This window comes from Megascapheus bottae, chromosome 4 (genome assembly GCF_031878675.1).
Source record: "Megascapheus bottae isolate mThoBot1 chromosome 4, mThoBot2.hap1, whole genome shotgun sequence".
Classification (NCBI taxonomy): Eukaryota; Metazoa; Chordata; class Mammalia; order Rodentia; family Geomyidae; genus Megascapheus; species Megascapheus bottae.
Genome location: NC_143512.1, coordinates 38,908,134 through 38,922,970, shown reverse-complemented (window position 1 = coordinate 38,922,970; position 14,837 = coordinate 38,908,134). Strand labels below are relative to the sequence as shown.

General features: G+C 43.5%; 1 protein-coding gene across 1 annotated transcript in view; it reads right to left on the bottom strand.

Moving 5' to 3' along the window:
- The window catches only part of Serinc5 (serine incorporator 5), a 95,937-nt gene extending 81,409 nt beyond the window's left edge, over positions 1–14,528 (bottom strand). Inside the window, exon 1 of the mRNA XM_090331704.1 lies at positions 14,389–14,528. Coding sequence (XP_090187830.1) covers positions 14,389–14,415 — 27 coding nt within the window. The 5' untranslated portion in view covers positions 14,416–14,528. The remainder of the gene's footprint in view (positions 1–14,388) is intronic.
- Positions 14,529–14,837: the final 309 nt, after the last annotated feature.

The window sequence follows — 14,837 nt, the reverse complement described above, 5'->3', positions numbered from 1 at the left end:
TTAGAAACCTCAGCTGCAATACTGAGACTTCTCCTGGTGTTCTGCCAGGACCTCCCCTAAGGAGTAATTCTAATTTCACCCTGCCTAATCATTAGCCATTTTTAAAACTCCTTTTGAGTGTGCCCAAAGCTCTTTAATATTTTGGTTTCTGAGTGAGACTGCTTATACAGCAGGGTATGACTCCCTTTTATCAGTAGGTCTAGTTTTTGATATGGCTTGGGTAGACACTGAAGATTCTCACTCCCAGGAACAAGAGCATCAACTCAATTATGGGTTTCTGTGAGTCAAAGCTGGAGACCAGGCCTGCCTTCCATGAGGCCTCCTGTGCAGGACACAGGTAAGCCATTTTAGCCTTGGAAAGCTGGCAGGAAGAAATATACTTCTTAACAATGAAGCAGAACTGCCTCTGAAAATAGGAAGTTCCTGTTTCTGGAGTTGTTTGCATAGTACAGTACAAGAAGTGGAACACAAGTAGGTCAGAAGAACAGAGATTCTTCCAGAAACAGATTCTGGGAGTAGAATCAAAGGAAGCCTGCTGAGACAGCTCCAAACCTAACAATGAACCCAAGTGTGATCTGGGTAGCTTTTCTGAACAAAATTTACGCTTCCAGTGCTTCAGAGCTACTCATTTTGTATTTGCTTTGAAAACATAACATTTGTTCCACCAGGAGTAATGCACAGCCTGAACATAACAGAAGGTATAATTCTGCATGTGAGAGATACTGGGGAAGGCAGAAAAGTGCCCCCAGTTGAAATGAACTGCACACACTGACAGAGGACCTCCTGTCACAAAATACCTCACGTCCAATCTCAAATGCCCTCCTCCTCCCACTTCACAACCAGAAAAGTCTAACTTCTCATACCCCTTTCTAATCTTTCTGAAAGAAGTACCATAGCATTTCTTTAGTGTGTGTGTGTGTGTGTGTATGTTGGTACTGCCGCTTGAGTTCAGGAACCGGGCACCATCTATCCCTTAGCTTTTCTATTCCAGGCTGGTATTCCACCACTTGAGTCATGGCTCCTCTTCAACTTATTATTGGTTAATTGGGGATAAAAGTCTCCTAGACTTTCCTGCTTGGACTGGCTTTAAACCATAATCCTCAGATCTCAGAGGTATCAGGAGTAACTAGAATCACAGGTGTGATTCCAGCAGTATTTACATATTTCTTAGGATTTGTAAGATCAGAATACCTTTTTAAAATTGCTTCTTTTTTTAATGTCACAAGTTTTTGACTGCTATACCCCTTAAAAATCTATGGGGTTTTGTTGCAAGTGTTAACACAGGGTCCATCCTGCTATGTAGCTGGACTAACAGGCTAGCTTTGGCCAGGCATCAACTCATTCTGTGGCACAGGCTGGGTCATCCTGCTTCAGCCTTCCAAGGCCTAGGATTATGGGCACATACACCCTGCCTGGCAAAACATGTGGCTTTTATTGTACATTTTTGGATGGTATGGAACTTTTTGAATATGTGTACTGTGTTTGTTATGGCAAGACTATTTCCAGATCTTTGGCCTAGTATAGGAGACACTATTGTTTTTAGTTTAATGCACTAAATGTCTACAAAGAAAATAGTGAAACAAAATGTTTTTTTTTCCTGGGATTTTAAGTGGTATTTATTTTCTTCTTTATACTTTATGTCCCATAATTTTTATCATAATCGTATATTACTTTATAAATTGAAATGTTGTTTTAAATTTAACTCATATGTAAATTAGCTTTCATTGAATATTACTTCATCATTTCAAGAGACAATCATTTGGACCTGGGTACAGCTCAGTGGTAGAGGGCTTGCTTAGTGTGTGCAAGTCCTTGATCCTGGAGTTGTATCCTCAGCACACACACACACACACACACACACACACACAAAGTTTATATTAGGTAGCTACAGGCTATTGTCAATTACTTCACTCAAGTCTGTAAATGTCCAACAGGTACCTAAAAGCAAAATAAAACTTATCATCTTTTAAAGATTCCCTTCTTGAATACTTGTTTAAGTATGTCATTTGAAATATGATGTAAAAATTAATGCTAATAAATTCTTTAAAAAAAAAGTTGTCAGGGCCGGGAGTTTGGCCTAGTGGTAGAGTGCTTGCCTAGCATGCATGGAGGCCCAGGTTCGATTCCTCAGTACCACATACATAGAAAAAAGCCAGAAGTGGTGCGAAAGATCAAGTGGTAGAGCTCTAGCCTTGAGAAAGTCCAAGGACAGTGCTCAGGCCCTGAGCTCAAGCCCAGGACTGGCACAAAAAAAAAAAGTTGTCATCTCTGCCTTCATTTTCCATCTCTCTTTTTGCTACCCTAAATTTGGGTTAGATTCCCAATTAATTTAGTGGGTAGATAAGCTAATCATTTAAGAAGCATGTGGCCTTCATTCAGGTGGTATCCTCTTCTAGGCTGGAAGCACTGAATCAGAGCAATCAAGATATTTTCAAGAGCTGGACACTGGTGGCTCATGCTTATAATCTTAGCTACTCAGAAGGCTTAGATCTGAGGATCGCAGTTCAAAACCAACCCGGGCGCTAAAGTCCATGAGACTCTTATCTCCAAGTAACCACTAGAAAACCAAGAGTGGTGCTGTGGCTCAAGGGGTAGGGCAGTAGCCTTGAGCTGGAGCTGAAGAGATCAGAGACAGCATCCCGGTCCAGAGTTCAAGCCCTACAACTGACAAAATAAGAAAAGGAAACATGAAGGTATTTTTCAAGGTGTGCAGAGATATCATGATCATCGACTGTCAACTACCAATGTGTACAACATCCTGTTCTACAGCATTGGTGTAGAGCCACAACTCTGCATGTGCAAGTTTTAAAGACTCAGTTATTATGCTAAATAACCATCTTGCCTTGCTGACTTACTCTTAAAACTACGGGCCATTATCTACTGCAGTCACTTTGGATTCTAAAACCTCAGGTCTGTTGGATAAACACCTCTGAGGGAGATGAAAACTATCCCCAGGCAGTAACAACTTGTCCTACTGCTGAACAGGCTCAGATAGTCATTCCTGAACAGACATGGCTTGACCAAGATGCCTCCTTGTCCACTCCCACCCTCGACTGGTTCCCTTACTATGTAGCCACAATGCTCTCATTTTAGCTCCTCGAAGAAGATCTTTGTCATTATTTGGAAATTAATAACACACCTCTCTTTTTACTTTATGTTTGGCCTGTTCAGGGGCCAAAAATAAAAATAGAGATCTGGAAATGTAGCTCAGTGCTAAAGCACTTGTCTAACATGGCTGCAAGGCTCTCTACTGCAAACACCTGACAATAATAATAAAAAAAAAATCAGTTGGGCAGGGCATGGTGGCTCATGCCTATAACCCAACCTACTCAAGAAGCTAAGATCTGAGGATCAAGGTTCAAAGCCAGCCCGGCACAAAAGGACCTGAGACTCTTATCTCCAATTAACCTCTAGAAAATGGGAAGTGGGTCTTAGCTCAAGGGTAGGGTGGTACTCAGCTCAGGGACAATGCCCAGGCTCAGAGGTAGGGTGGTAAGCCTTGAACTGAAGAGCTGAGGGACAGCCCCCAGGCCAAGTTCAAGCCTCACGACTCATCAAAAAAAAAAAAAAAAAGGTAAATACCCTGGTTAGATTCATTAAAGAAAGGAATGAGGGAGAAAAATAAGACCAGCAAAGTTTGAGATATTGTTATACTCCCATAATAATAACCCTGACATTTAGAATCATTTATCTTGATAGAAACCCAGAAGAAGAGATTTTTTTTTTTCCAATTCTGGGTCTTGAGCTCAGGGCCTGATCACTTGGACTTTCTCAAGGCTAGAGCTCTACCACTTAAATCACAGCACCACTTCCAGCTTTTTCTATGTATGTGGTACCAAGGAATCAAACCCAGGTCTTCATGCATGCTAGGCAAGCACTCTACCACTAGGCCAAACTCCTAGCCCCAAAAATAAGATTCGTAAAATGGGCTTACACTTAGAAAACTTGAAAAATCAGGCAGAGGATATCTACTGATTATATGAAAAGGAAACCAGTAAGGAGCCAACCACTCAGTATAGGTGAGAAATGCTGCCTGGTTTTGTTGTACACATTGCTATTTCCTGCTCCTGGGCCTCCTCATTTCTAGCCTTCTGCCTCTGTCATGAAGAAACCATCAAGGGCTCGTAGTTTGTGCTCCAGATCATCCATCATCTCACTCTATTCCAATTCCTTCCTTCTTTTACAGAATCTGGAAAATTGTATCACATTTCCTAGACTTAGCTATTAAGAGTCTTGACAATAAGCAGCACTGAAAATATGTAGAAGGTGATATATGTAGATACCTACTGTGGTATCTGCCCTCAGGCAAGATCCTGGATAGGATTGGCAGTTCAGAGCCATCAACAGTAGGTGTGAAGAGGAAATCACTATGGCAGCATCTGTCCTTGATCTCTGGATCACATCTTTCAATGGCAAGAGTTCCAAGGCAGTCCTCTGATTCTGTTTCCTCTAGTTCTTCCGATTACTTTTTAAATCCTGAATTTCCTATAGTAAATCTTTTGCTTAAATCGCTAAGAGTGGTCACAGTTTCTTGCATTGAACACTGCCATGTTATGTCACTGCTTGGCAGATAACAAAGTCTCTTACATAGCCCTAAAGGGTCAACAAGGAGATTGTAAGATAGCCTTTCCCTCATTTGATGAGGAAAGAAACCAAAACACAGAGCTAAAGAACTAGGAAAGCAGCAGGACCCTGGAGAGGTTCCAACACAGATATACACTGAGCAAGGACATAAAACAGGATCCCTAAGTTTCAGATGGGACAATAAAACAGATGCCACAATGGTCTCTTCCAAGGATTGCCCTGATTCCAGAATCTGCCCCCAAAATCAGGCAAACAAGCCAGGAGCAGGTGGCTCACACCTGTAATCCTAATTAATCAGGAGGCTGAGATCTGAGGATTTTGTTTCAAAGCTAGCTGGGGCAGTAAAGTGCTGGAGCCTCTTTTCTACAGTAAACTACTCAGAAAAAGTCAGAAGTGGGGCTGTGGCTCAAGTGAAAAAGAAAAAAAAAAAGGCAAATAGAAAAAACCTTACTGCTATGAAACTATACTTGCCTGTCCAGAATTTTCCAAAGAACAGAATCTTAGTTAATAATACTCCACATGTAGAACACTTCAGGTAAGGAGATGATTTAATTAAAGTACAAACTTAGAAGAGGGAAGGGAGAAGTGGTGAGAAATTAGACAACTGGGCAGGAAGCTACAGTTAGACAGGAAGGGTAACGTTTGATATTCTGTTGCACAGTAGAGTGGCAATGTTAACAATAATACACTATATATTTCAGAATAGCTAAAAAAGATTTTGAATGTTCTTACTCCAAAAAAAAAAATGATAAATTGGGCCGGGAGTTTAGCTTAGTGGTAGAGTGCTTGCCTAGCATGCATGAAGACCTGGGTTTGATTCCTTGGTACCACATACACAGAAAAAAGCCAGAAGTGGGTCAATAGCACTCTACCACTAGTCCAAACTCCCAGCCCAACGCACTGATCTTTTTGTCACATGATTGCTGGGGTGACTGGACCAAGCCAACAGCTCCAGTGCTCTCCCTGGTCCTCCATGCTCTTTCTATGCAGGCTCTATCCTCACAAGAATTATCTTTCTTTCCTCATGTGCCATAGGGAATATGTGTCTGTTTTTGTGTTATCTTTCTTTCTTACTCTACAGTCTGTGAGAAAGTAAGACCTTTTTCCTAGGAAAGTGTCCACAGTACACACAGACACAATTTTGCACAACTGCAGAATACCTAGAGCTCATTCAAGGGAACTGTCCCCACCAAGAGTCCCCTCAGTGGTTCCCAAGGAGCAAAGGTCAAAACTGAGATGTTCAAACCCTCCATCAAAAATGAAGGAATTCTGCCCTGGGCCCATCTTGCCCTGCCAGAAAAATCAGAATCATGGTACAGAGGTAAAACTAGTTACCACCTTTGAATTGTATTTTTCTGAATACCCAATGAATATTTGTCAATTGATTGTTAGTTTAAAGACAAAGACAACAGTAAGTAAAATAAAGTCAGTAATGTCTTAGAGTCTTTAGGGATAAAACACTAGCAAAGCTGAAGCGAGTTCATACACAAAGAATGCTACTATAAAATATTGTCACTGTTTTGGAGAACACCACTAGAAATAAAGAACATGTAGTCAAGAACAAAAGCTCAAGTTCTTCCCCCATGTTGGCAAACCCCTCCACAAAAACTACTGACATGGAATTCAAACACAAAAGAAAATAAAAAACTGGAAGAGAAATTCCACAAAAAATCTCACAAGCATTGTTTCTAAATGTAATTAGCCAGTTTATAAATATGCACTATGAACCAACACAAGATTTTCTTTGTCCTGTCTTCATCTTTCTTATATAAGATTTAAGAGGTTGTGGATGTGTTCCTTTCTCCTGCTTTTGTTTTGACTAGACAGTTTTCACGGGGAAAGGGGAAAAAAAAAAAACCACAGTCTAATCACTATCTCCTGTAACATTTCTGCAAATCCCCAAAGTGTTTCAAAACTTGTTCTGCGATTAAAATTCAATCTAAGTTTTTCCATAACAGCTGCTTTCCAAAAACATCAGCAACTTTAATTTCACAAAGCAAGCTATAGAAGAAAAGCCAAAAGCAAAATCCTATGTCCTTTAAAATTCAAAGCAATTCACTATTCCTACATATTATGCTGACTACAACATTATATCCTAAGATCTTTTAAGAAGTCATTAATATTCAAGCTAAAACATAATGGAAATGTTTTAAGGCATCTTGTGACTAAGGTTTCAGAGTATCACAGTCTGACTACTTTTGATTTTTAAAACGCAGTCCCTGTGAGGATAACGATGGTGCTTAGTGTCACCTCAGTTTGTACTGCTCTCAACATAAAATCAGAACACTAAATTCAATAGACACCAACAATATGAAGTGTAAATTCACTAACAAGGCTGCTTGGTTCGGGGAACTAAGAAATAACATCTTTATTAGGCATTTACTAGGCAGGTATTGCCACCTTTTCAAAATGCTGAAAATAGCTGGATGACAGAATGAGATGGAAATTGCATGCTAATATTGCAGGCACCAGCTTCTATAAAGTCTTCCTTTGTAGTGCAAGTTACCACAAATGAAATGGTCTATAGCTGCTGCTTTCCAATACACGCAGCCAGTACCTTCAGGATCACTGCTCTACCTTCTTGAAGTTTTTCAGTGGTGAATACCTTCATGAAAACGCCTGGGAAACAGACAAGTGAATTTATTTTTTTTGTGGGTCATGGGGCTTGAACTTGGCATGGACGTTGTCCCTGAGCTCTTCAGCTCAAGGCTACTGCCCTATCACTAGGCCTGGGGGTTGTCCCTGAGCTCTTCAACTCAAGGCTACCATTCTACCCTTAAGCCTAGCCCCACTTCCCATTTTTCTAGGGGTTAATTGGAGATAAGAGTCTCAGGTCCTTTGGTGCCTCAGCTGGCTTTGAGCCTTGATCTTTAGATCTCAGACTCCAGAGTAGCTAGGATTACAGGCAAGAGCCACCACGCCCACAAGGCTCAGACAAGTGAAATTTGAAGCTGCAGGCCATTTCCCAATTATGCAAGATCTGTGGGAAATCTACTGGTGATATTTACACTGAAAGCAGCGTAGGCAGGGAGCAATGAGGCAGTTGTTCCCTTTATCTCTCCAGCTCAGAGATGACTCAGAGGCCGCCTTCTACTCCCTCAGCCTAGGTTGACTTCTCCCTGGCTCTTGGCACAATCACCCCACTCAGCCTCACTACAGCCCAAAATTACTTGTCAACTCCCCCAGGGCGGCTATCAGACACCTCCACTCTCCTCTCCCTCTCCCCTGCCCAAAAGAAAAGGAACGACCTTCATGACAGCTCTCTAACAAACCCATCAGCATTCACTCCCCTTACTGCACAAGATACTGTTCAAGGGCAGAGACTTATCTTCCAGACAACAGAAGTTGGCTGCAGCACAGAACCACACACCCAAGTTCATCACAAGTTCCCTGGATGACCCACCGTGTCAGCATGGTAGAGCAAGTAAGCATCGATCTTACTACATTTTGTCCTCATTGTATAAACACGTAGAAAAATAAAAGTGCCTCATACTTAGTAGGAAGAAGCATAAGAGTGAGGCAGGGTGTTGTAACTGACACCTGTAATCCCCTGATGCTCAGAGGCAGAGAGTGGAAAGACTATGTTTGGGGGCTAACCTATACAAAAACTTAGTGAGACTCCATCTCAACAAACAGCTGTGGGGCATGGCTGACATTCCAGATAAGCAGGAGACAGACAAAGCTGGAAGATCACAATCAAGGGCTGGCCCCAGGCAAAACTGTAAAACTCTGCTGAAACTAAAGCATAGAGAGCTCAAGTGGTACTGCATCTGCCCTAGAGTTCAAACCCCAGACCTGGCCAAAAAAAAAAAAAAAAGGAAAGGCCCAGCTACACAGGAGGCTGAGATCTGAGGATCATGGTTCAAAGCCAGCCTGGGCAATACAAAGCCATGAGACTCTTATCTCCAATTAATCACTAGAAAATGAATTGGGGCTATGGCTCAAAGGTAGGGCCATAGCCTTGAGCTGAAGAGCTCAAGGACAGCACCCAGACCAGGCTTCAAGTCCCAAGACCAAAAAAAAAAAAAAAAAGGGAAAGAAGATAGGAAGACATTACATACAGGACAGACTCTATCAAACACACACACACACACACACACACACACCAGGAAAACAATAAGTCAAATACTTTTGTACAGGTGCGGTCTATAACTAAAAAGCTCCAAATTAAAGTTGAAAACAATTGAAAGATACTATCAATGATAACATTTAAAGAAGCTGAGTTAGTCATTTTTTCATTATTATTAGTCTTTTTGGATTAGAAACACATTCATGCCTATTAACACATTATTAATCAATTGAGTTTCATACATTCAACTTTGACACATGTAGAAAAATGAAGTAGAGCATTATCTTTATCTGAATATAAACACAGAACACATTTAGGCTGTAAATTAGTGCTGAATATGTTAAAAAAATTATTGATCACCTCATAACCCATCAAAAGGAGTATGACCATATACGGCACAACACAATCCCAATTTTGTAATGTAAAATTACACAGATTAAATAAGTGACTGGATATAAAACCTCCAATTGTTGTTCTCTCCGGGTAAATAATGTCATTTTCCCCATGTTCCACAAATCCACCTCTAGTGTTCAAAAGATTATCAGTCATGGAAAGAATGACTTTTCACACTTGGATTTCTCCCAAGGATGGGAGAATTGGTGGGGGTGAGGAGGTGGATCTCATAAAAGAGATCCAAACACTACTAACAAAGAGTAGTCTGGTAGGGGGGAGGGTCCAGTATGTCATGCAATGTATTCAGTACAAAAAAACTGACAGACACACAAATGTGCATGCGCACGCAAACACACACACACACACACACAGCATTCCTCAGTAGCCAGGATAGGCCCATGACCAAATACCAGGTGGTATGGGCCTTCTGCTACCAGATGCCTTCAGATCCTTGAGTCCCAGTCTACAAAAGCTGAAGGCTGTCAAAAGAATCCGTTGTTTGTTCTGGCCACAAGGGCCCTGTTCCTGGCCCCTATCTGCCCTCTCTCAAAAGATGTGTTCAGTGGACCTTCAAGGATGGGGGCTCCACATCCATGGAGCCAACCAACTAAGGATCAAAGATGTTGAGGGGAAAAAATGAGTTTGTGCTGAACATTGTTCCCCCAAACAATGCATTATAACAAGTACTGTGTTAAGTAGGCATTATACATAATAGAGAGATGATTTAAAGCATATGGGAGGATGTATATAGGATATACACAAATAAAAAATAATTTTACATAAGGGAGCTGGGAAGCTGCAGTTTCACCTAGAGATCCTGGGACCAATCCCGTTGCCCAGGGGCAGAGACAAGAAGGTGAAAGTGTTCCTCTCCAGAGCCTAAAAGCCAATCCTTTCACAATATAATCAACCAGCACAGGATTCCTGTCTCCCAGGCTCAGTGAGAGGATTAAAGCCTAACTCTGATCCGAGCCTGCCAGCAGGCACCACTAACTTCATGATACTTATAACCTTTTGCCACCTTTAACTTCCAGTTCTCTACCGGAGCCACCATGCACCCCGCCTAACTTCAGTCTCCCTTTCAAAGGCATACTTACTTCTTCACAAGATGGAATGGAGCCTATTCCTCTCCCATCCACAGCTACTGAATGAGACTTCTTTATGCTTTAACATCCTTCTTTATTAACCTTTGATGAAGGACAATCCTTAGTGGCACTTGAGGCTTTGTTAATTAATATAGTAGACAGTCTATGAGCTTTCACTGAGGAAAATCTCAGTAATCGAGACATCTCATCTGGCTGGAAACATGTGGGCTTGGGCACCACTCTTGCCCTTGGTGAGCTGGCTAAAGGATGTACTGAGTCCTCTCTATGAATGAAAACCATGGCCTTGAGCCAGCTACAGATCCTGCTGGTGTGGCACTCTTGATTGCCTGAGCCCAACAAGAAAATCAAGTCTTTCCCATGTGAACTTTTTATGTAAGACGCCTGCTTGCCATATCACCAAGATCAAATAGCTAGAACTTCATAGAATCTCAGGCCACACAACTGTTTTGTACATACTTACTAATAAATATCTGTTTGTGTGGCAGAATTCAATGTATAACTTTGGAGTTTATAATGCGGACCATGTCTAAGGAAGAATCTAACCAACATGCATACATGTGGATTGTCAGCCAACAGTATCTATCAAAACCCTTTTGTTGTGTTCAACACTGTCTTTCCTTCAAAAGTTATTATTGCTCCATACTCTATTAAGAATACCAAGGAATAGCAGTCTGACCCAAAGGTTGTTCAACTTAAGGCAGGTGAAGCAGTGGACTCATTACTATGTGACATTACTGTGAATCTCCAGCTTTATGTTCCAGCTGCCTCCTCTGTAAAAGCAGGCCACACTGTAGAGAACCAACCTCATTCAGTGTAGCAATGACATATCTGTAAAACTACTGTTGCTGAAATAAATTTCAGTTATTACCATCAATGTTTATAGTTACCTGCTGGACTTTATTCTATCATCAGGGAAGCGTTATCTAGATTTGTTAAGTACACAGCTGACCTCACCTCTGACAGTATGTACTGTCATTTCGTACAAGCTTCCCCCACTTAAGTTAGGAGATCTAGGAAGCTCTTTATCAGTCTATCTCTAAGGATCTACTACAGTGCTCTGTGCCTACAAGGGGTTGAATGAGCATTCTGTAATCTCTGCTGCCATTAGCATCCATTAGCCAAGAGCTCAGGCAAAAGCTAAGAGTGCCCAAGTACAAAAAGAAAAGAAGATGACTTGGGCACTGTTCTGATGCTGGTGGTAATGACTTCTTAAAAATAGATTTAGGGTATCACCAAGTCCTGTAACTTTCTATTATCATATGTAATCTTCATAATTCATCTAACCAGTATTATCACACCCACTGTGTAATAGATGATGACATATTTATTCATGCACAACAGCTGGTTTATCTCCATCTCTCAAACCTCTCCCTTCACTACAGACTGGCTAGTTTTGTTGTTATACCTGAATATTCGAGACTAGGTCATTTAAAAAGAAAAGTAATCCGGGACCAGGAGTTTAGCCTAATGACAGTGTGCTTGCCTAGCATGAAAGAAGACCCGGGTTCAATTTCTCGATACCATATACACAGAAAAAAGCCAGAAATGGTGCTGTGGCTCAAATGGTAGAACTCTAGCCTTGAGAAAGTCCAAGGACAGTGCTCAGGCCCTGAGCTCAAGCCTAGGACTGGCAAAAAGGAAAAAAAAAAAAAAAGAAAAGAAAAGAAAAGTAAGTCTTAAAATTCTGGAGGCTGGGCAGTTCAGGAGTGAGGCACTGGCATCTGTTTAATATTGAGTGAGGATCTTCTTGCTATATCACAATGGGATAGAGCGCAGCAAATGGCAGGCAGTGAGTATACCACAGACAACTCCATTTTATATAAGAGCTACTCTCTGGATAATCCATGACCCATGAATCCATTAATTCATGAATGGATCTAAACACCTCCCCCAAGTTCCCTTCTATTCCTCCCACACCCTGGAAGATTCTTTACTCAGACAGACCTTGCTCTTTTTTCATTAATCAGTCTCAATTCTAGAGGCATCTTCTCAAGACAGGCTTCTTTGAAAACACTCCTAAGGCTGTTCAACCCACAGCTTTGTTACATGACCAGTGAATTTATTATTCTGTTATTTGGAATATCATATTCCCTTACACACACACACACACACACACACACACACACACACACACACACACACACAAACTAAGCACTATTATGAGCAGTGATGTTTGTCTGGCTTCTTACTACATACCCACCTCCTAGCACATATAGGTAGGTGTTCAAATAATAAAAACCACACTAGTGCACTTAGATTCTGATGATGGTACTATGAAGTTTGCTGGAGTTCTTTCTACAGGATGCTGGGAAATGAGCCCAAAACTAGCACATACAAGGCAAGTCCTCTACTCCAGCCCTTCACATAAATTCCTTAACAGCCTCAGATAAAACCATCGTGCCACAGACCTTCACACTGTACTGAAACGTATCCCAGTGAGACTAGAGCAACATTGAGAAAGCAGAAGGCACTGTCCTGTGATGAACAACCAAGATTTGGTTCTTTCCAAGCCCAATAGGGGGATTTTAGAAACAAGTCATTCAAGATATCAATCATGCCAGTAATTGTTTTACAAAATTCATTTGAGTGAGTACTGGTAATAATCTTTAGAGCATGAAATTAAGCACAAGAGCTTTAAAGGGACCAGGACTGATGCCCCCAAATACATTCAATTACTCCAGCTAGGGAAAATTTACCTCAAAACAACAATGGCTGGCACAAGCTTGCAATCCTAGCTATTTAGGAAGATGAGATCTGAAGATCATGGTAGAAAGCCAGCCTGGGCAGGAAAGTCCCTGAGACTCGTATCTCCAGTTAACCACCAAAAAGCTGGAAGTGGAGTTGTGGCTCAAGTAGCAGAGTGCTAGCCTTGAATGAAAAAAAGCTCAGAAGCAGCACCCAGGTCCCAAGTTCAATCCCCAGGACCAGCAAGCACCAAAGGGAAAAAAAAAGATTTATAAAGGACTGAAGGTGTAGTTAAGTAGTTGAACACTTGACTATCATACCTGCAGGAGGCCTTGGGTTCAATCGCTAGCTTCACAAATAATAATAATGATCACTGCAGTTTACTGAAAACAGCCCTTCTGATGGGTCTTGCTTCCACAAGCGCCCTGGTAAGATGGTGAACCTTTCAGTGCCCTCTCTTTCCTTGCCAGACAGAGGGGAAGACGTCACTGCTCCTCAGTTTCCTCATCCTAGCAAATACCAGTTTAAATGCTTGCTAAGCACAGTATTAGACCTCAGGAATCAAAATAAGCCCACACGGCCACCCCCAAAGAGGACAGATTACCGACCAGTGTAATAGGCGGGTACAGAGACTGCAGCTCTAAACCCTGCCACATTCACAGCACTTACAGATTCTCCAACGACTATTTGAAAGCAAGAACAACCTGTACCTGAATGCCTGCCTGCCCTCCCACCGCGGTCACAATCACTTTTGGAAAACACTCCATTAAAACTACAGAAACACACAGGAGGAACAAGGTAAAGGCCCAGAAATCTTTAACCCACTTTATGCAATTAGTATGAAAGGGCTTAGCTAAAAAAGAAAAAAACAAAAACAAATCCTACAGATTCTACCATGATGCCTGCTAATTTAGTGGGAGATGCCCAGCATAAATGAACATCCGTGATTTTAGCTATTGTAAATTCAATACCAGAGATTACAAAACAGGTTCGGGCAGAGTTCAATTGCTGAGGGACGTTCAAGCCTGCGCCCTACCCAAAGCAGTGGGGTGCTAGCGCCCAGCCGAGCAAGGCTGGACTGGGTTGGTGAACTCGGGGAGCTGTAGGCAAAGCCAGACCTGCGCCCAAGCGGTTGGGAAGTGGAGCTTCGAAAGCTTCTCCACCGTACACAGCCCATCTTCCAGGCTGTGCGATGCCAAACGCAACCTGCCCGGACAGTTTCGTTCCCGTTCCGATCCCAACCCAAGTTCTATCCCGGGTTCACCTGACGGACGGTGGTGCCAAGGGAGGCTTGGCGACACTCAGAGCCGGGCTTCTCCGCTCCAGCCCGGCACGCCTGGCCACTCGCAGAGGCCAGACGAGACGACCCCGGGGTCGCCCATCCGGCTTCCCCGCGCCGTCCCTCCCCGCCCACCCGCGCAGTGCAAGGTTCCCCGGAGCTGAACGCCGAGCGCCGGCCGGGAGCGTTCCCCTCCCGGGAGGCGCCGAACAGCCCGGGCGACCCGCCACCAGCCCGACCTGACCCCACGCGCGGCGCCCCGCCAGGCTCACCTGGCCCGCACAGCACTGCGCGGACATCACGGCTGCCCGCGACCGCCGTGCGCTCCCCGCTCCGCGCGCCCCTCCGGCCCTCGGGGCTCCTCGCTCCGCGCGCCCCTCTCCGGAGCAGATCCCGCCTCTGCGCCGAGCTGTAGTCCCAGCTGTGCGCCGGGCAACGCCGCCCCAGTGCAAACAACTGACTCCAAGCCCCGCCCAGCCCGCCCCGCCCCGCGCCCGCCGGGCCTGGGCGCCCCAGCAGGCTCGCACCCGGCCCGCACTTCCGCTGGCGTCAGGTTGCTGGGCCGCTGTGGTCACTTCCCGGAGAGGCGCACATCACGCCCTGCGTCCGGGTTGGCGCGTTTGTCAAGCCGCTGTCGCTCTCTAGCAGAGCGGGGGGTCAGCACCCCTCGTCCCGGAGGCGGAAAACTAGAGTCCAATTCGCAGTGCCCTCCACCGATGGG